Genomic DNA, 22,443 nt, shown 5'->3' with positions numbered 1-22,443 from the left:
AATATTAAAATAATATGTCTAAGAATAGTGAGATTAAAACTATTGGATATGACTTATCTTCAAGAGATGAATATTTTATGAAAGTTATTGATGTTATAGAAAAAGATGGGCATTGTCTTACACCAATTGAATTAGAACATTCAGAAATGTACTTGTCTGGAGATAAATTACCTAAAAAATATTATGACTTAGGACGTTCCTCATTTTTATACTATCTTTATACCTATAACCTTTCATTTGAGGATGCATTTGAAAATAAATATATGGAAAGAAAAGATAACTTTATTCAACTTGTTTTTTTTGATGGTAGTTTAGTCGCAACAAAAGAATTTTTAACAAATTTTTTTAAATATTTTGAATTAAGATTTAAATTTGATGGAAAAGAATTTGAAGAAGTAGTTGAAATTGAAGGACACTCAGCTAAACATTTTTTACATATAATGAAATATTTTTATGGTAAACGTATTTCTTTTAATTTGGAAAATGTAGTAGATTTATATAAACTTGCAACATACTTTATGGTAGAAAGTACTTTTTTAAATCGCCTTGTTGATTATATAAAATATTTTTTTCCAAAAATAATGAAAACACGTGCATTTTATGAGAATACTTCGATATTTGATAGTGGGTATTTGATAGAAATTGGAAAATATTTATATTGTAATAGTTTAGAAGATTTTTATGATATGAAACGCCTTCTTTATTTATATAAACTTAAACAATCAGATGGAAATTGTAATTATGAGGAAGAAAGATTTACATTAGGTACATTAAAATATAGATATGATGTACCAATGTCTTATGCTGTATTAGAAGTTTGTAATGGATCTAATAATAAACTTGTATTAAATAGAATAGGTGGTTATGGTAATTTATCAGAATTTGAATTTAGATCTGAACATACACTAGTAAGTAAAATTTTTACAAGTGGTAATGAAATATTTGTATTTTTATATGATAATATTGGGTATACTGCATGTTATTTAAAATTAATTGGAAATGAAAAACGACCATTTTTTTATTTTGATATTCCTATAGAATATAATGTTAAACATAAAATTATTCCTTATAAGGATAGATTTCTTGTTATAATACATCCACGTAATATTAGAGAATTTAATCGGTTAAATTATGATTGTAATCTTGAATTTCAAATTTTTCAACAATCTCGAAGGTATTATGATGCCTCAAAAAATGTAGATATATTATTTGAACCACAAAATGATTGTTTTCAAAATTATACTTTAAAAAAGATGTATTTTGATTTAGGTAGACGTGAATTAAATGATTATTTTATTTTTGAATGTGAAGATTATATATATTGTAAGTTAATGTTTTTTTTTTTTAAAATTATTATATTCTTTAGTTCTTCTAACCAATAGACAAATAAATAATGAACCAATATTTTTTCGTGTTAATATTACTACATGTGAAAAAGAAATACTAGAAGATCCTAGTGAAATGATTGATCCATGTTGTTTTTGTAATTATAATTCTACACTTTTTTTTATTCAAAAACCTCAAAGAGAAGAAAGTGGAAAACAGTTAAAAAAAGATACTCTTAAAACAGTTAAAGGATATTGTTATGATATGAAAGAACAAACGTGGTGTAATTTTAAACAACCATATGTAGAATATACTCAATTAAATGTGGCTCTTGAAATTGTCAATGGTTTAATGCATTTTTTTATTATTAAAAAACGTTCAGAATATAAACAACTTCAAGAGGTAATTTTATGTTATACTCCAGATAAAGAAGCTAATTGGACAGAAATAAGAAATAAATTATATGATACTCCAAATTTTTCAGAATTTGCTACTCAATATTATACATTAATTAGGCGTCCAGGGTTTTAAAATTAAGTGTAGCAATATATAATATTTGTATATTTATTTAAATTTGTATTATTAATTACTATCTCTACTTCATTCCTATAACTTTTTTTTTTCTTAACAACTAATAAAAATATATATTTACAACATTTTATTACAATACTACTTAATATTAAATATTACATAATGTACAATCAAAACCAAGTTGGTTGTTGATAAAATAGATATTAAAATAACAATAGTAGAATATCTAAAGAGCATATATAACATTCATTTTAACAAAAATTCTAAATACTATTTTCTAGGGATTTACATTAAACATAATTTTTAATTAATATAATTGTAAATGAATATAACCAATTATCAACCTGATCTTATTTTGGCAGCCAATAAAGTATCATTGCTTTTATTATTATTTTTTAGGCATCCCAATTTGATTGCATTTGATTATCATAAACTTCATACTGTGTATATACTATTGGCATTTCATTTGAATTACTAACATGATTATCATCTCCAATTATTGAATCATCATGCAGATCAGACAAGTCATGGTCATCATCATGATGCTGGTTATCTAGCAATTCCATGCTACCACTTCCATCTCCACTTTTTAGTTGTTGTTCTTCTAAACGACGTTTTCGTTGCCTTCTTTGTGCATCTCTCATAGCATTATATTCTTTACGCTCTTCCACAGTCATCCTTTGATATTTTAGTCTCGCTGCCTCAGCTCTTCGTGATCTTCGACGTTGAGCTTCTAAAATTTCTTGCATAGTTTTTTCATCTATAACAGCTCCTGTTTGTTGAGCAGCATCATATAATTGGCATAATTCTTCATCTCTTTGTCTTGCTTTTCTTAAAGCAATAGCCCTTTTAGCATTAAATTTTTTCCTATCTTCATCAGACATTTGATGATAACGCTGCCTTGCTCTAGCAGCTCTCCTGGCTCTTTGTGCAGCCAATTTTTCACTTTTTTCATCAGTTATTGCACTTCTTCTATCATTATTTGCAGCATCTACACATACTTGATCAATAATAGGCGATATTGTATCCTCTTCACAGTCATTTTTCATTTCAATAATTTGCATTTGATGCCTATTATTTATATGAATCGTATTTTGATGAGATGTTTGTATATCTTGGTACATATGATTTCTAACTCTACCATCTCCCTGAACATCATGGTGATTTTTGTCTAAAATGGGAGATTGATGAATTATAATATTACCTTGCTGTTCAAAAGCTAAAGGTTGTTGTTGTCCTCTTATTGGCATAACAGTAAGCGGTTGTTGAATAATACGACCATTTACATCAGTCATTTGAATTACTTGCATTGGTGGAGGTTCAATTGTCTGAATAATTTGTCCATTTTCTAAATGTTGAATATAAACTGTTTGAGGTTGATTGGAAGGAGTAACAGGTATTATTTTAGTTCCGTCTTGAAGAACAGTTGTCCCATGACCCAAGTCATCAGTAGTTAAAAATTGCTGATTATGACCTAAAATTATTACTTGTGCCCCAGGAGGTAAATTAGCGTATTGTTGGCCATTCTGCCCATCAACAGTAACTATTTGAGCAGTTTGTACTGGAATGTTTTGTTGTACTGGTATTTGACTCATATGACCCATTTGTACTGGTTGTTGATGCATCATAACCGTATTATGAGAACCGGGTTGGTTTATAAGTTGATGTTGAAGTTGTTCATCATCATCTTCTTCTTCTATTGATATATTGAGATCTTGTTGTTTGTTAGTATTACTTTCCCCTATATTAGAAGGTTCTTGTGCCTTTTTACGTATTAAGGCATCTTTTGCTAACTGAGTACGGCGAATAACATCTTCCTCTAGAGAGCGAAGTGTATCTTCAAATATGCAAATCCCTTCTGGAAAATCAAATGAGCATTGTTTAATCCTTCCTGTTGAAATTTTATTACAGGAATTATTTTCATTAAGATTTGAATGTTCATTAATTTCTGCTTTAATTTCAGACTTAACCATTTGAGAATTACTAATATTTTGTTCATTTGTTCTAATATTATAACTATTATCTTCACTATTATTTCCAGCATCACTATTTATACTAAAATCTTGACTATTTACACTTGCACCACCCTGAGAAGTGGCTAAAGAAGATGAACGTTTTCTTTTAGCATTACTTCTTCTTTGATTATATGCTTTTCGTTCTTCTGGCGTCATTTTATGATAACGTAATCTAGCCAATTCAGCTCTTTTTGCATTACGCATCATTATTTGTTGAGCTTTTTTTAATGCATCTTGTGATATTCTTCCTGCTGGTGTACTAAGAAGCATCTCCTCTTCCATACGCCTCCTTCTAAAAGCTTCAGTTCTCCTTTGATTGTATATTCTTTTTTCTTCAGGATTCATTCTGTGATATCTCATTCTTGCAGCTTCTGCCTTTTTTGCATTTTGTTGTACTATTTGTATCCTTAATGCTTCAGGATCAAGACCTTTTTCTTTAGCTCTTTCTTCAACGGTAGACAAAGAAAGCCTTTTTTTTCTACCTACATTCGGTGATTTTTGTGTTTTGCTTTTTTTAATATCTGATATTGTAACATCTCTCTGAATATCATTAGATTTTCGTAAAATATCTTCTAATTCTTCAACTTCTTTTGCTCGCTGTTCCTCTAGTACACCTCCCTCTTCATGTTTCATATCATCATCCATATCATAACTATTCCTTGTATTTTCAGAGTGATGTGTATTTGAATTTAACTCATCATGATATAAACCACTATTACTTCCCAGCGAATCTTCATTAGATAATCCTAGATCTAGGTGATTATCACCAGATAAATGATTTCCTTGCATTATAAGTTCATGATTAGAATTTCCTTGTTCAACAAAATAATCATATAAATCATTTTGTGATCCACCTTGATGAATCATTCCATGACTTGTGGTTGGTTGTTGTACTAAGTAACCATTCCCATTTCCTCCCATTTCTAAATGTTGAGATCTTCCCATACCCATCGAATCCACGTCTTCTTTAATATCATGACAATGAATAACGGAATGACTATTGATATGATGACCATTGTCACCATGCAATGAGTTATTTGATATCACAACATATTCATTTTTGTCACCATTTGACATTACAGGAGAACCATAAACAGATGCTTGAGTTGTCGTATAATAATTAGTTTCATTATTTGAAGTATACGTAACTGGAGTCATACTTTGAAAGTGAAGTGTGCCATTTTCTGTCGGTGACCCGGAATCTGAATCTACAACAGATGTGGTATAATATGTTGCACCAGATATAGTGCTATGATTCATATTAACATCTAAAATAATTTTAAAAAGAATAAAAAAAAAACAAAAATTCAAAGGTATTAGTTTGATGATAGCAAACATCATAATAAATAATTAAAATAATATGAATGACAAATGAAAATATATTTTAAGTGTCATTTTAAAAATACGAAATGTATATATATGTATATATATAATATTATAAAGAAATATGTAATTGTATAAAAATATAATATATAATTGAAAAATAATAACCGCGAATAAAACTATGGCATTAAAATAGATAATGATATTCATATTTTCCTAAAAAAAAATCACATATACTAGACGTCTAAAAAAAAAATATTTTTTTTTAAAGTTCTTATGCCAAGTATACATGTTGTAAATGTAAGATGTCTTTTTATATCATGTCTTAAGATATTTTTTCCAATCTCAATTTATTTGCTATTTGTAGAAATAAAATCCTTTTATGCCGTAAAAGACACATTATTTTGAGATCGATATTAACTACTACTAAATTACTGGTAATAATATTAATGAAAGATTAATCTAAATGAAAGTACCAAGGGAATATTTTTATAACAAGATTTCCAATTTTAAAATAAACATATCTTCTTACATCACCATAAAGAGATAACTGATTTTCCTGTCTATTTAATATATGCTTTTTATAAATCTATTAAATTAGATTCATCATGATGATATGTTTGACTTGACATTGGAGAAGATTGATAATTTTCCAAAACATTGGATTCTATGGATAATGATTCAGGAAGTATTTGAACAAATCCATCTTGTGAATATACTATATCACTTTCTGACATGGAATGTGGATGAAGATCATTTAATATCAATTGATCTTCACATGATTGATGAATTTGTGAAGTATAATTTGAATGATTATTAATATTAGAATTAGAATTACTTATCCTTTTTTCAATTTTTTTTTGAATATTATAATTATTTTGACGTATAAGAGTTTGTTTGGCTATATGAGTACGCCTTATAACATCTTTTTCAATATTAAGAAGAACGTCATTCTCTTCTAAACTACAGTCGATACTACTACTCATTGAAAATGTCTTGTCGGAACGTTCATCATAAGATAATTGTTCATCATTTAAACTTTCAGAGTGCCCAAATTCACTATTCTTTGAACTATGATTTTTTGGTTTCCTTCGATTATATAATCTTCTTTCTTCTGGTGTCATCTTTTGATATCTTAATCTAGCAGCAGCTGCTCTTTTTTCATTTCTTGTTAATATTTTTTGTGCTTTTTCCCATGTATCTTTAGTTATATTCTTAACTGGTATTGATAATAATTTCTCCTCTTCATCACGTTTTTTTCTTAAAGCCTCAGTTCTCTTTTTGTTATAAGCACGTTTCTCTTCATCTGTCATTGCATGATATCTCAATCTAGCAGCCTCAGCTTTTTTAGCATTCTGCTCTTTTAAATTTTTTTGTAATATTTTCTGTTTCTCTTCAGGTGTCATCTCTTCATTTTCATGAACAGTAGAAGAAAGTTGTTTCATTCTTCGTTTTAAATTATAAGTTTTTTTTTCTTCAGGTGTCATTCTATGATATCTTGCTCTGGCAGCTTCAGCCCATCGAGCTCTCATTTTTTTACTTTTCAAAATTTTATTTATTTCAGGATCTTCAATAATATCGTTACTTTGTCTAAGTATATTATCTAACTCCATCATTTCTTTATCTCTTTGTCTTTTCATTTTCTGAGCAAATGTTCTTTTTTTGTTTAACTCTTTTTTCTCTTCTTCTGATAAATTATGATATCTTTTTCTAGCAACTTCTGCTTGCCTAGCACGTTTTGCTTCTAATTTTTGTTGTTTTGCCATATTCTGTTTTTTATGATCTTCATCTAACGTAGTAACCTTACTTTGACTAAACTTTTCTTTTTTATTTGAATTTTTTATCATACCTATATTATTATCTTCCGTTGGAATTATTTTTTCAACATTTTGACTATCATCTATATAACCACTCATTTCTTTTTCAATACTTTCACTTTTAGATATCTTTTGAGAAATACCATCATTGTTACTAACTATTATATTTAAATCAGAAGGTGAAAAAGAAACATATTCTATTCTTTCTAAATTTTTATTATTTTTTAATGTAATTTTATGGATATTCTTTTTTAATATTCTTTCACAGTCTTGATTAATATTTTGTTGTATTTTTTCATAATTATTATTATTATTAAATGGTCTTAAATTAGTATTACTATTAAAATTATTTCCAATATTGCAATTATTACAAATCAAATTAGATTGTTGTCCTCCTTCATGTTGTATAGAATTGTTATTGGAATTTTTTAAACTAAAACTATAAAAATTAGTTAAAAAATTTATAATATTTTGATTATTGAAATAATATAAAAAAAAAACCTCACCATATATTATCTCTTCCACTTGATATTGAATTGTGCTTCATATTTTGGTTATTGTTACAAATACTAGTAAGAGTTCTGTACACCACATGATTCCCATTTACTGGACCACTTACAATTGGAGAATTTTTAACTGTTTCTAGGTAATACGTAGGTCCAGTAGAAATATGAGATTGTGATGTTGTTGTAACATAATTAGAATCTGATACTTGATGATGATTGCTATTATCAATATCATTTGAAGATAATAAAATACTATTTGGATGATGTTCTAAGTATGTTGAGGTGGCAATGGATAATGATCCATTAATGTTATTATTTCTATTGACAGGAATTATTTCTCCAGATGTTTCATATTTTTGAACAATTGTTGATGATTCTTCCTTAGGAGATGTCAATATAATTTGATGTGAAGATGAATTATGAAGAATTTGAGAATTTGTAATAGAATTAAGTGTTATAATGTTTCCATTTGAGGTTGGATTACTATCAACAGATGTATATTGAAGTCCAATACTACTTGAAGTACTTGGAATTGTAGTATCATCTTGATATTCAGAAATATGATGATAAGACTGGTGAAATGAATTTGAAGATTCATAAATATTTTGATTATGATGTGTTTGGTGTAAAATTGAATTTCCATTCATATGATTTCCTGACTGTATAACATGGTTTATATTAAATGAAATATCATTTCCAGAACCATTTGAAGTTATCTGAATACTATTATTTGATGATATTGGTGGAATTTCATCATCTGTTCCAGAACAAAAGGAATCATTAATGTAATTGGATTGTTGAATAATTATATTTGATTGACCATTATATGAGCCATTCATAGCTCAAATATTCATCTCAAGGTCCAAAATTCCAGAATGACAATATTGCTAGAAGAAGAAGAATTATTATTTTTTTTTTATTATATATAATGGCAAAACGACAAAATATATATGTACACATGAAAATAACTCGACATATAAATGTATTTATGATATTTTATCAATTTAAATAGGTAATTAAAACTTTTAACATATGAATTATAGATAATGATTTAATTTAAAATTGTATATCTATTTGTGGTTCTTGAGCAATTATATATAAACTGTAAACCATTTTTATATATTTTACCACCGGTTTAACTAATCTAATTCTAACAATCTAATCATTAATAATAATGGCTTATCAACAGTATGAAGATCAAACAAAATTAATGTAGAAACGGTAACTTAAAATATACCTTGTTTCTCTCTATTCATAAAATTCACCCAAAGAAGCAGAAAATGATTGGGTGTGGGTATAAAGAAAAGATAGTACCATAATAGTTTATGTTATATCTCTAGGAGGATGAAAGTAAGAGAATGAGATTTTGGGGTATCAGAACATAAGTAGTTCTTGATATTATGAATCACTTGATCATCTAACTTTTTTTAACTAATATAAATAGGTTGTTTTCTAAAAAAAAAAATAATTATATTTGTAATTCCAGTTAATGTGTAAAATCAATTTTCCTTTTCGTCATTGTAAAATTGAATTGCCGATAGCCTTAAAATTTATATTTCAGCACGTTTTAAATATATATTCAAATGATAGATAAACATATACACAAGTAATATTGAAATAATAATTAAAGACACCTCTGGCAATCAATCTCGTTTTTATTGTACATATATATATATATATATATAAGTTTATACCATAATCATAATAATATCATTATTTAATGATTGGTGACATAAAAGGTTGGGTGTAACAATTAAAGTATTGACATAATAAAAAGCATGAAGTTACAAAACCGTACTTTCAAGTCAGAGAGTCTAATTTTTTTTTTTCAATTTCTGTGGTTCCCAATCACTAGAGAAATAGTTATATATATATATATAATACAAATATATATATATATTCTTATTCACTTAAATATAAAGTATAGAGTATGTTACAGAAGATTAAGACATGAAGAACATATATATTTATCATATACTACGATATAAAAATTATAGTTGAAGAAAAAGAAACACTGCGCTAACTTTAAAATTATCACCAGATTTTTGTTCACTAATTTATGAAAATATTACATCAAAAGCAAGCGCGACTTTGTAATAATGCAGAGAATTTTTTTAGTAAAATGAGAAGAAACATTACAATAATAGAGGAGAGTATAAAACAAACAATACAATGAAATATCCGATTCTCTCTTCTGATATGCTCCATATTACTAAATATCAGTGGAAGCATCTGAAGAGTACCAAAGTAGCTCGTATCAGCTTGTCAATGTCATCTATGCACAACTAATACTTAAAGATGCGATAGAACAGTAGTGGAAAGAATATAGAGAATAGAATTATTATATTGAAAGTATTATATATTGAGAAAATAAAATATTCGTATAGCTGAGAACCCTACTATCTCTGTAATAACTCTTTGACTATTGCTTTTACTATGTAAACACATTCAGTTTGTTGAAATAGCATTATAAAGTATTATAATACATAGGAGACCTGAGTCTGATATATATATATATATATATACATGTGTGTATAGACGTCTTCCAATATTATATATATATACAGTTGGTATAAAATATAGAAAAACATAAAGTTGTATATAGAATAGGAAATATAGAGAGTTATATTGAAAGCCATATTTCATTAACATGAAAAATATAAATATATAAAATAGAAAGAGGAAATAAGAGAGACATAGAATAAAAGATTGTCAATAACATTTATATATTTATATATGATAAAAGCAGTTGCTATGTATCCACAAAAACTAGGCGGCTGGTACATCATTTCTTTAGCATTTTATAAAAATATTACTTATAATATATTTGGACGCAAACATACATACAAAATTTATATATTTTTCCTTTTCAAATATATACAAACAAGATGTAAAGAGAATTGTGAAGAGAGAAAAGACATATGGCAAGGGACTTTCAATTCGCGCTACATTCGCCCCTTGCCACATTTTATCTACAAAATATTATTGTTATTATTCATATCTTCTCTCTATGTATAACATTAACACACAACATCAAAAGTGAATCAGATAAAATTTGCCATAAAATAGTTAGTTTGTAATAATACTATACTACATAAGCTTTTTTTTTTTGGCATAGATAAAGTTGAACGGCAATGTCTAACACTACAATAAAAATTTCTTACATATTGCAGAGAAAAGCATAGATGCAACCAAGTTTTGTTATATAGTTTATGACATATTACTTCAGAATTCAAGAATATACAAATAAAATGTATTCATTTTTTAAAAAAAAAAAAAAAATTTATGGCCTCGACAACTATGCCAAGGCTAGAGACTTTAATATATTATAAAAAGAAAAAGATAAAACTCTTTATAGAACATATATATATATATAATAAAGATCTTTCTGCCAATAACAATTTAGGCGTAAAGAAATAATAAAAAAATTTTTTCTATCCCAATCCTATGATACAAGCTTTAGGTTATAGATTAAATATTGTAACGAAAGTAAAGAATTTCTTATTAAAAAATTATTCCTTTTTTTTTTTGGCAAAAAAAAATACATATATAAAATGTATTATGTATAGTTAAGTTATGATAAGTATTTATTATGAAAAAAAATAGAAAGCAAAATGTATTTTTAGATTAAAAAAAATATAATATGGTTTTTTTTTTTCTGAAATAAAAATTTTAGATGGATGCCAAAGAAAAACGCGCCAAGAGAATGAAAATAAAGTTAAATTTGTTGGAATAAATGTATAATTAAAATACAAAACAATAAATTGTTAATTTTATTATTATTATTCATGTTTTAAAAACATTTTACAAAATATCATGTTTTTAGAAGGTATAATAAATTAAACCTAGTTGTAAAAAAAAAAAAAAATTATGAACAGCTTAGTTTATATGAAGAAAATAAGGTTGCAAACTTAACCATTAATAAAATTCTTTCACTACTTTTAAAGTGGACTTTACAATCAAATAATAAATAATTTCATTAGAAAACTTCAGTAATTAAAAACATTTCTAGTCTTATGTCACATTCCAATTTTTTGCCCTATTTTATTGAATATTATATATAACAAAAAGTTAGGAACAAAGTTTTACAAAACCAATCAATTTCAAAATTAAATATTACTGTTATCAAGAAAATAATGAATGTACTTTTTACAATAAATTTAATCAAAAGACAATTAGAAAATTATATTTAATGATTAATGTCGCATAAAAATAATTAGCATTAAATAACAACACATAAGTTTATTTAACATACACAAGATAATTGAAGTATGAATACAAAGTAATAGGAAATTGATACACTAATTATAGTTTCAAAGAAAGAAGTAAAAAAGGAAGTTCGTATTCTAAGTATATAAAATTATAGTAAAAAAAAAATAATTTCGTAAAATTGTACCAGAAATATATCCTAAATACATAATACTTTATATTTGAAAATTTTCTTCTTAAAATATTTACCTTAGATAACAAAATTTTAAAAAAATATATTTATAAGTACATTAATATTATGATAAAATATATCAAAATATCACCAATAATTATTTGTCTATTGTTTTTATTCTTACTATATATAAGAATAATTGATTCTAAAAAGGGTTCCAAAAACATACATGGCCCTACTGGAAATAAAACACTACTTTTTTGCTACTCATGTCAACATTCTAATAGCGATGTTTATGACCCTGATAGTAAAGATGATTGGTGCTCAAATGAAAATCTCTTAAAATTAGATGACTCAGATACAATCAAACCTTGTGCCCCATGGGAATCATTTTGTATGGTAAGAGTAGTTTATGCCATTATACCCAATATTTTTGATTCTTTAATTTTGTAAAAAATTTATTATAACTACAAAAAATAAAATAACAAAAAACCTTAACATATAAATAATATATTTTTTAATAGTAAAAAAATTTTTTTATAGACGACAGTTACTACAATGTTGAATTCATTTTCATCGATCACCAGAAATTGTGCTGAAAGATGTATGGATTATTGCGAAAGCGTTAGTTACGGCACAGATATGGTTACATGTGGGGATTGTTGCACTGTAAATAAATGTAATTCAAACTATACTCTAACATATTATAAAAAGATTATGGAAAAACAATACATTGGATGGAAAACACCATTATCAGGGGAAGTACAATATAACAAGCAAAAAAACATTAAATTTCCGTACTAAAAATGACGAACATTATAATGCTTAATAAAAAGTTATAAAAATACCACCTCATTCTTTCTAACCCATATGATTTCTTTTAATTTTTAAAAAACAATTTATAAGATTACTATCATTTTTATAAAAAATTAAACTAACAAAAATGTAAATTAAAATTTATATATAAATATGGCAAAGTTTAATCAATTAAAAAAATTTTTAAGAAGTTAAGAATTTTAAGCCCAATTCTAAACTTGTTTCCCACAGTGGTATACGTTTCACCAAATAGTGTTAAGATGTATCAGCATCTTGGAAGGAAACTTTTTAGAAAAGATGATATTTATTCTTGATAATGTTCCAATTTTGCCGCAAATATTGCTTGTTCTTTTTATCATACTTAATCTTTCTATTATATACTTTAAATTTACATTATAAAATGTTTTATTAAGACAGTTATATTTTAAATAAATTTTTATTAGGAAGTTTTTTGTTTCTTTTTTTCTACATGTTATCCTCACGTTATGTCATCGAAAATAAGTGTGCTCATCGTATTAATTATGTTGAAATTAATTTAGGAGATAATATTTTATAGAGTAGATTAATCGTTAGAAATCTTTCGTTAGACTTTGCATTTGTTTAGACATCTTTATTATTATAAAGTATTATTTTTAACAGATTGAGGAAATTTTTTTTTTTATTTATTCTGAGAAACATGTTCAATTTAATATTGACATTGGAAAGTGCTTAAAGTAGTAATTTATCATATACATATATATATATATATTTTTTTTTAAATTTTGTGTGAGTATATTTTTCCCTTGAATTATTACTATAATGTGTTAGTTTTCTCTTATTTAATTTACAAGATGGTCACTCTTTATATATATTAAAGATATAGATTTATTCATACATAAAAAGTAAAAAAAATAAAAAAAATTTTTTTTTTTGAGTATTTTAAATAAACAATTACATGGTCAAATTTAGTATTATAAATATTGGCTTTTTATTTTAATAGAGACTAGTACGAAAGAAAGTTGATCGATTTATATTTGTACTATTATTTGAAAGTTAAAATTATCTATTTTTTGATGTTATTTTTATATTTAAATCAAAATATTTTAAGTTAGGTAATGTTTTTTTTTCTTCAATCATCACAAAGTTCTCTAAAACATGCAATAAAATATATATATATAGGTTATGGTGTTTAATGCTTAAAAAAAAATTATTTTATCGTTTTTTTAAAATGCTTTGTAATTTCGATATTAGTATGACATACGTAAATAAAATATGCACATGTTCAGTATTATTATCATCCTATTATCTCTTGTTGATTTTCTCTTTTTAATGATAAGAAATTTGGTATTTTATATTATTGGAGAATAGATAATTTTTAATACATTATAGTGGTTGTAAAGGTAAAAAAATAATTTTTAGCAAAATTTTATGTATATACTATTAAGCTTTAAATAATTTTGAAATAGTATATAAATGAGTTACTATTTTCCTGTATATATTATAATTATTCACTACTTCTCCTTTATATTACTACTTATATTGGGCATATAATTTTCAAGTAGTTTTTTTTTTTAATTAAAATTTATAAACTATAAGGAAATATTTATTTATGGGAGATATTAACTTAAACTTTTAATTTCATTAGTTTAATAACATAATTTTAAAGTTACATCATTTGTTTGTAATCATAGCGGTAATATTTTTTTTTTCTTTCCAAATTCTTTCTCATTATTTTTACTGATAAAATAATAATATTCCACATTACGAGTATTTAATTACTATTGTTAGTTTTGAAGTAATTATATTGGCTTATTGCTATTATAGTTTATCACTATTTTAGATGATGATGCATCTTATAGTTGTAAAATTGATTTTTATTTGATGATAATTATTGAGTTTCTATAATTTAGATGATATACATTTTATATATAACATTTAGTCTAATGATTTTGTTATTTTTATTAAAACATATTTTACATTCAACATTTTGTTCGCTATATCTCTTACTAAACTTCAATCAATTTTTGTTTTTATTTAATAATTATATTTTACATATTTAGGTTTTTATTTAAGAAATGGTACAACAAATAAATGCAAATGGTGTTGAAATAAAAGTGCCTACACAAGGCAATCCTGTTATTGAGTTGAAACCAATGAATGATGAAAATTCTTGTAAGATGAAATTACTAAATGGTACTATTATTGGCTGTCAAATAAATGGTATAACTACTGAACTTGATTTTATTGATAGTAATATATCTCCAAGCAGAGAAATTAAAAATGGATCTGTTCCAGAGGCACAACAAAGACAGTGTAATAAGAATAAGTTTGAAGTATCTGTTAATAGTTAGTGATTTATTTTTATTTACAAATATTTTATAAAAAAAATTTGTAGGCGTTGGTTTATATACAAATCCTGTTTCAACAGACTCTCCTTATGTTCACAGTGATGTACAAGGACCAGAAGGAATTCAAGTTAGTTGTCCTTCTACACTAAAAACAATATACACTAAAAAGGCTGAAAGAGTATTAAAAGTTGGAAAAAAACCAAAAAAAAGATATGAAAATACAGTTACTTTTATCCCTGAAAGTATTGATAATTATTTTGGTAATAAATCTGTTTCTGAAGTTATTACATTAATTACTGAAGAGGAAAAGACACCAGAATTAGTTGAAAAACCAGGGAAAACAAAAAACAAGAAAAAGAAAAATAAACATGGAAAAAATACTGGAGTTGATAAAAATAATGAAAATGACATATCTGTTAAAGAGTTAGACCAAAAATGTGAAAAATCTGATAATATATTAGTCGAAGAAGATTGTGAATGTGTTTCTGTTGATGTATCTGTTAATTTATTATCAAATGGTAAACTTACGCAAAATGTAGGTTCAATTTCTCCTTCAACAAAAGGTAGTGAAAGTATAGATGTTTCAACAACACTTCCTGTTATGAATGAAGGCTCTTCAACTGAAAATGATTTTATGGTTGTATCAAAAAATAAAAAGAAAACTTTAAATAATAATGTTTCTAATGATAAGAAACAAAAAAATGTTGATAGTGGTTTTGATGGGAGAAAGAAAACTGATCGTAATAATAGTAATAATACAAATCAAAAAAATAAAAATAATCGTGACAGCAGTAAGAAGGAAAATTTTGATAAAACATCTTCTGTTGAAACAAAAACTTTTATTAAACAATCAGCTACAGTTGAGGATAGAGAAAATAGCGGGAAGTCTTCTAACAATTTATCCCAGACTTCTCAGAATACATGGGCTCATATTGCTAGACCTAAAAATAATTTAAATGGTTGTAATAAAGACGGGTCAATAAGTAGTTCTTTTCCAGCCTCTGTTGAAAATGATAGAAAACGTGTCACTAAAGAGTCAAATAAAAAATCCAAATCAGATGATAAAATTGCTCCTTCTGTTTTAAAAGTTCTTGCTCAACATAAAAATAGTAGAGCTAAAAATCAATTAACAACAGATTGTAACTTTTTGAAAGTAACAACTTTAAATCAACAGGTGCTTAGAATTCCTTTAGTTCGAAATGTTAATAAAAAAACTCTAAAATTGGAAATTAACTCTGAACATTATGAATACGTGAAATTCCTCCAAAATGCCTGGAGTGATTCATTAAAAAAAATTAAAATTGCTAATTAACAATGGTAATTTATCATTGGAATTAATTTATTATATATATATATATATATTCTTTTACTAATCTCATAGGCATAGATATTTTTCTGTAGAAATTTTTAAAACATAATTTATAGACAATTTAAGAAGATCCACGTAACATATTATAAATTGCCTTCACTTTAACTCAAAATTTTCTTTATACTTGCCTATCATAACTGTTATTGTTAATTGTAATTTTTTTGTGTCAATTGTCGCTAAATTATACAATATATTAGTGGTTTCATGATTTTTCACTAATGTTAGATGTACTTCTTTATCTTTCAAAATATTTGCTTTGTTAAAAATCTTAGCAAAAAAAAAAATTTTTTTTTTTACTACATTGTTTAGAAAATAATGATTCTTTACGACATAGTCCATCATTTTAATAGTACATTTCATGTGGAATAATATATTCATGCTATTAAACTCAAAAATATTCCAATAAAAGCTTATCAGTGATGAAAATAATTTGAAATATAAGAATAATAAAAGTCTTTTTAATTACTATTTTTGCTTTCTTGTAATCTTAAACTTTTTTAACAAAAGTTTAAAAGTAGATTGATGATATATTTTTTTTGTATATTTTCGCTATACTACAAAATAATAATTTTTTTAAAATTTTAGAGGTGAAATTATTACAAACAAATATATTTTAAATTAATATTATCTCATTTATAATTGTTATCTCGGCTTATTTTTGATTGTTTTCTTATATATAATAATTAGTAAATATGATAATATTACAAATTTGTTTTCCAAATTAATTTTGTATGTGACTTTGATAACACTATTTATATTATTATTACGAATGGAATATATTAAACAATTAATTAGCTTAATAACAACTAAATGGAATTTTTTATATAGTTGTATACTAAAATTATTGGAAATACAAATTAATTATATTAAAATAATATAAGTAGCCACTTTTATTATCGAAACGTATAGAAGTTTATAAAAATTAAGCTGTACATAATAATATATGAAAAATTTTAATATTAAACATAATAAAAATTTTAATATTATAAACAAAATCCGAAGTATTTGTTAAATTTGTGTTAGTATTAATCATAATCCTTTTTACTTTTTTTTTTGTATTAAAATATATATTTTTAAAGTAAAATAAAAAATTGTTAATTATGACAATTATTTTAATCATTTGGTGGTGTTTTAAATATAAAGTATAATTAATTTTCATATTGTATTACAGAAAAACTATGCATAACTTATGAATTCAGTTTCTCTAATTATTAATTTTATACTCGTTTCAAATTTGACCAATAATTTTATTTTAGAATAATTATTTCTCTCTATTTGTTTATTAATGCAAAACACTAGTTTACATTTTTCACTAATGCAAATTTTCTTAAATAAATATTTCTCATTTGAAAATTAAATATTATAAAATAACAAATTAATTACATAAAATATATTTTATTGAAATAATGATTCATGATGCACTTAAACTGTATAACATCGATTAAAAAGTTAATTAATTACATAAAATACCTGCACTAATGTACCAATATTTTTGTTTACATAATTATTAAAAAAAAAAAATAACATTTATTATAAAATTATAGTACATTTCTGTGTTAATGAGCTTATTAACAACACTCAAATTATTATATATTTGTTACAAACAAACTTTGTCCATAGTTCAGGTTATCTCCAGCTTGAACTGCAAATTTTAAATCAGAAGGACCTTCAAATACAAGAACAATTGTCGAACCTAATCTAAATTCTCCAACTTTTTCTCCAGATGTATACTCTTTACAACATGGAACATGCTCTCTGTCTTTTCTTTTTAATCTTTTTTCATTGAAATTTACTAAGTGAATATCACCAACATTTGTTGCCGCAACAGCGGTCATAGAAAAATAACCATGTTTCCAGGTTCCAGACATAACTACTCTTTCATTCATACAAAAAAGATGAGGAATCCAAGATAATACAGAAGGATTTACAGAAAGAAGATGACCAGGATGCCAAATTTGTTCTGTACATTTCCAATTAGCAGGAGAATGAAATGCATGATAATCTCCCGGTGCTAAATAAATAACCATTTGATATAATTTAGTATTTTCGTTAGGGGTAAATGTTATTGGACCAAGAAAATCTGTTATATCATAATCATGTGACTTTACATATTCAACTTTTCCGTTTGTAATTTCCCCATAACACAAAACTTTTCCATCAGAAGGAGAAACAAGAGTACATTTGGAAATTGGCCTAACAGAATCTTTTAAATCTCTATTGAAAAACTCTGACAGAGAAGAATATGCTTTAAAATCTTCTTCAACAGCTTCATCCATACGACAACCATAAATATAAGCATAAGAACCGATAACATATTTACGAAGAAATACCGGAAGTGTGGTACGTGAAAGACTTCCAAAACTAGAGCTTACTATATTCCATGGTAATGAGGAATACAATTTTATTTTCCAATCAGAATAATAATGTTTGCGATCTTTAATTTGTCGCTGATCAGCTGTAAAAAAAGAATACGCAATACCAGATATTCCCAAAAAGAATACACCACTACAAATATAACGAAATTTACTTATCTTTTGTTTTCTTTCTTGTTGAGGTTCTATCTAAAAACAAATTATAAAAATGTAACTTTTTGTTATTTACTTACATTTAGACTTGATAAAGATCTCCATTGATTATCTGATTTTTTAATACACCCTTTTTTTGAAAGAAAACTACACGTAGAAAAGCATCTTTTACTTATTCGTGAATTAAACAATTTACGCAATCCAAATAAAAACATCTCAAAAAGTAAAAATAATATCAGAAATTCATAAAACATTTTTTTAAGTTTTTAAAATGAAATATTATTCAGCGGATACGTACCGTTGTTGTCTTTAAAATTATTTCTCTTTCACTAACATAAATTTATTAAACTAATTTCAGATTGCAAACTGAGATGAATGTGTAAGATAGAACACAGTTTATATGTCACACTTTTAGTCTCTATATGGAAAAATAAGTAACTAATAATATAAAGTGTGATACTTATGAACTGCTTACTTTATCAAACAAAAAAATATTTCACTGCAGTTCAAGTTTTCCTTTAACATATAAATTACTAATAAAAACAAAAAGATATATATAATAAAAACATAAATATGAGTACATTATTCGCCAACACCTACAAAACGCGGTCAAATTTGTTTTTAAGTTCAGTTAATGCTATTAGAATAGCTTCCTCAGTACGAATTGAATTTGATCCACTATCTGGAAGGCAAGTAACACAATTATCAAACAAATCTCCAAGATTTTTTGATGCTAACATTTTATCAGATTCTAAAGCAGTTGTTATACCATTGAAACCTCCAAAAACAACTAAAATATTATTCGTTTTTTGCTTTGTTACAGTAAAACGCGCCCGCTGGGGGCGTTCTCCATTTTCAGTTACTACTATTTTATTATCGTAGTCATTCTTTAAAACTTCACTTAATGATTTCATAATTTCAACACTATAGCCCCAATACAAACCATCTGTTTCTCGAATAGTTCTTGGATTTGTCAAATTACCTTTATAATATTTATCATTTGGTTTATCTATATTATTTAGTTTTACTGATATTCTAGTATTTTTCGGTAAATAACATTTTTCATCTAACCTTAATTTTTTCTCTAAACCTATGTTACATAATTCACCTTTACCTTCCTTTTTTGATTCTTTTAGAATAACTGCTTCACGATATGGAAGAGATAAGTCATCTGCACGAAGATGATTCTTGGCATCAAGAGGATTCATTAAACCAGCAAATTTTAATGGTTTTTGCATTGGAAATAAGGTTTTTCTTAAATACTGAGGACATTCTAAATATTCCAGTATTCTTGCTAAATGAAAATTACACTCTACATTGTCTTCCTTTATATAATCTTCACCTGTCCAATCACCAGAAAAATAAGACTTAATCTGATGATCAGTCATTTGACTAGTTTCATCATAAATAATAACTTTATCAACACAATGTAGCGTCGCTGCTCTTGCTACCTGTGAAGCAAGATAAGCCATCAACTCAGGGCACTGAGCATTATTCATTATTGAACCTGGAATTGCAATTGTTAAGTTATATGGACGATACTGTTTCCCCAAAAATTTAGAAGTATCAATGCCATTAACAGTTTTTAATGATTTTTTCTCTTCTTTTTGCTCTAAAAATTCCTGATTCATTTTTAACAAACTTTCCTCTTTCTTTGCAGAAATTTTTTCATGTTCTAAAAATAAAAAACTAATTTAAATTAAAAAAACTTACTTTTCCTCCACGAAACTTCAACATTTTTGTTCTTGACTTTTTTAACAATTTTATTGCTTTTATCATCCAACGATTTTTTATGAGATCCCATTGTAATAAAATATTATTTATTTTTAAATCTTAACATTTCTAATTAATGTCTATTGGGGAAACGCTTCCGAGTCATCTCCCAAATGGATTTTTACGTAAAAAAGATTCATTAGGGATAGAGATCATACAACGTACAATTGTAGTTTGGTAAATGCTAGTAACCTTGAAAATAATACTTTTGTACATGAATAAAAATAATTTTATTTTGTGTTAAAAATAATTTACTTGTTATTATTATTACCAATTAAATAATTTAACCCATAAGTGAAATTTGACGAACGATAATAAAGAAGAAGAATTTATTATCAAATGTGAAAAACAATTTTAAGATGTTCCAGGTATCCAACGTATCCCAGAGGAAGTGTATAAAAATATTTGTTTTTTTTCATCTATGTTGCTATTAGTCGAATAATTATTAACATAATATATTTGTCTACCTTTTGCATTTTCATAATTTAATATCGATAATGGATCTTTCTCTACAGATTTATGTTGGCCAACCATAATATTTTGAAAACGCTTTGAAGTTATCATTTTAAAAATATTCCTTTCACGTTCAATATTTGTTTCATTATACAAGATATTTAACATATCACTGAATAAGTATGATTCCTCTGTTCCTCTTAGAAAATTGATCCTTTTTTCCATTTTTGTTTTTAAAGTAGATATCTTATTAAATGTAGCTGAATATATTATAATAGCTAGAAAAACAGGTACAATATAGTAAAACATTACCAGTACATTAATAAATGAAAATGTATATTTTGCCACGATTAAACCACACTCAGTTGTGTAAGCATTGCAATTTAAATTGTGTTTGTGAGAAAATGATTTCCACTGTCCCCAAATATCCTGATATTCATGTATAATAAAAACTAAGACTCCAAACGAATAAAAAATATTTACAACAGGATGAGTTAGAATTAAAAGAAACGTACCAAGTAAAGAAAGAACAACTAAATTTACAATGTAATTTGAAAGTTCATCACCAACAAGAAGTAGTAATAATGTTTGCATAATCACTAATGTCGAGTGAATCATAACAATAACATATTTCCATTCCTAAAAATTCAGAAAATTACAAAAAAATCAAATACTTACTTTAAAAGTTAGATGATGTCGACCCACTTTTATTTTTTGATTCAATTTATCCATTTGAACTTTTTCTTAAGCATCTATTTCATACTATTTGTCGTTTACCTTATCAATTATAAATAAACATTTGTAAAAAAATTTAAATTTTTGAATTCAATATATACATTAATCTTACCAATAAATTTTATTTATTATTTTGGTAAAATGTTTTCCCGCTAATTTTATTAAAACATTGATATATTCTATATAGTTTTTGATGATTTTTATTTTTAAACTATATTTTCCTGTAAAGTTTTTGTTCTTTTCAATTTGGTTTTGTTACTCATCTCTGTTTTTTAATAGTAATTATTAATGTAAATTTTAAACATCTTAGTTCCAAGTTTTTTTTTTGTGCTAACAATATAAAATAAAAAGAATGCGATAAAAATCAACTTTAAAGTAAATTTTATTTCAATACAAATATCTAAAACATTTGTGTCTTCATAAGTTTTAGTTTTTTTTTTGTTTTTTTTTATTTTAAATTTGCTTATTGACCTTTAGAAATTTGTCAATTGAACCGTTTGACTTTTTAATTGTATATTTATCGTAAAATTTGAATTTAGTTTTTAT

At 25.2% G+C, this 22,443-nt stretch overlaps 8 protein-coding genes across 8 annotated transcripts; 3 read left to right on the top strand and 5 right to left on the bottom strand.

Moving 5' to 3' along the window:
* Positions 1-14: 14 nt before the first annotated feature.
* On the top strand, positions 15-1,857 carry SRAE_2000263900 (BTB/POZ-like domain and BTB/POZ fold domain and BTB/POZ domain-containing protein; the record flags this gene model as incomplete). Its single annotated transcript, XM_024653731.1, has 3 exons — positions 15-624; positions 673-1,323; positions 1,367-1,857. 3 exons carry the CDS (start codon positions 15-17, stop codon positions 1,855-1,857), a joined length of 1,752 nt encoding a protein of 583 aa, XP_024507178.1.
* A 395-nt stretch (positions 1,858-2,252) lies between these two features.
* SRAE_2000263800 (Hypothetical protein) lies at positions 2,253-5,132 on the bottom strand (the record flags this gene model as incomplete). Its single annotated transcript, XM_024653730.1, has 1 exon — positions 2,253-5,132. One exon carries the CDS (start codon positions 5,130-5,132, stop codon positions 2,253-2,255), a length of 2,880 nt encoding a protein of 959 aa, XP_024507177.1.
* Positions 5,133-5,776: 644 nt separating this feature from the next.
* On the bottom strand, positions 5,777-8,357 carry SRAE_2000263700 (Hypothetical protein; the record flags this gene model as incomplete). Its single annotated transcript, XM_024653728.1, has 2 exons — positions 5,777-7,451; positions 7,519-8,357. The coding sequence occupies 2 exons, from the start codon at positions 8,355-8,357 to the stop codon at positions 5,777-5,779; spliced, it is 2,514 nt and encodes an 837-aa protein (XP_024507176.1).
* Positions 8,358-12,025: 3,668 nt separating this feature from the next.
* On the top strand, positions 12,026-14,766 carry SRAE_2000263600 (Hypothetical protein; the record flags this gene model as incomplete). The annotated part of the gene is made up of 4 exons (XM_024653727.1): positions 12,026-12,298; positions 12,443-12,578; positions 14,084-14,094; positions 14,755-14,766. The coding sequence occupies 4 exons, from the start codon at positions 12,026-12,028 to the stop codon at positions 14,764-14,766; spliced, it is 432 nt and encodes a 143-aa protein (XP_024507175.1).
* A 3-nt stretch (positions 14,767-14,769) lies between these two features.
* SRAE_2000263500 (Hypothetical protein) lies at positions 14,770-16,354 on the top strand (the record flags this gene model as incomplete). The annotated part of the gene is made up of 2 exons (XM_024653726.1): positions 14,770-15,040; positions 15,090-16,354. The coding sequence occupies 2 exons, from the start codon at positions 14,770-14,772 to the stop codon at positions 16,352-16,354; spliced, it is 1,536 nt and encodes a 511-aa protein (XP_024507174.1).
* A 1,643-nt stretch (positions 16,355-17,997) lies between these two features.
* On the bottom strand, positions 17,998-19,151 carry SRAE_2000263400 (Phosphatidylserine decarboxylase proenzyme; the record flags this gene model as incomplete). The annotated part of the gene is made up of 2 exons (XM_024653725.1): positions 17,998-18,972; positions 19,017-19,151. The coding sequence occupies 2 exons, from the start codon at positions 19,149-19,151 to the stop codon at positions 17,998-18,000; spliced, it is 1,110 nt and encodes a 369-aa protein (XP_024507173.1).
* A 381-nt stretch (positions 19,152-19,532) lies between these two features.
* SRAE_2000263300 (Putative RNA methyltransferase family and Nucleic acid-binding, OB-fold domain-containing protein) lies at positions 19,533-20,740 on the bottom strand (the record flags this gene model as incomplete). Its single annotated transcript, XM_024653724.1, has 2 exons — positions 19,533-20,611; positions 20,650-20,740. 2 exons carry the CDS (start codon positions 20,738-20,740, stop codon positions 19,533-19,535), a joined length of 1,170 nt encoding a protein of 389 aa, XP_024507172.1.
* Positions 20,741-21,063: 323 nt separating this feature from the next.
* SRAE_2000263200 (Hypothetical protein) lies at positions 21,064-21,894 on the bottom strand (the record flags this gene model as incomplete). Its single annotated transcript, XM_024653723.1, has 2 exons — positions 21,064-21,801; positions 21,841-21,894. 2 exons carry the CDS (start codon positions 21,892-21,894, stop codon positions 21,064-21,066), a joined length of 792 nt encoding a protein of 263 aa, XP_024507171.1.
* Positions 21,895-22,443: the final 549 nt, after the last annotated feature.

Source organism: Strongyloides ratti (genome assembly GCF_001040885.1).
Source record: "Strongyloides ratti genome assembly S_ratti_ED321, chromosome : 2".
NCBI classification, from domain to species: domain Eukaryota; kingdom Metazoa; phylum Nematoda; class Chromadorea; order Rhabditida; family Strongyloididae; genus Strongyloides; species Strongyloides ratti.
The sequence above is the reverse complement of the archived record's forward strand: the minus strand, read 5'-3'. Positions and strand labels throughout refer to the sequence as shown.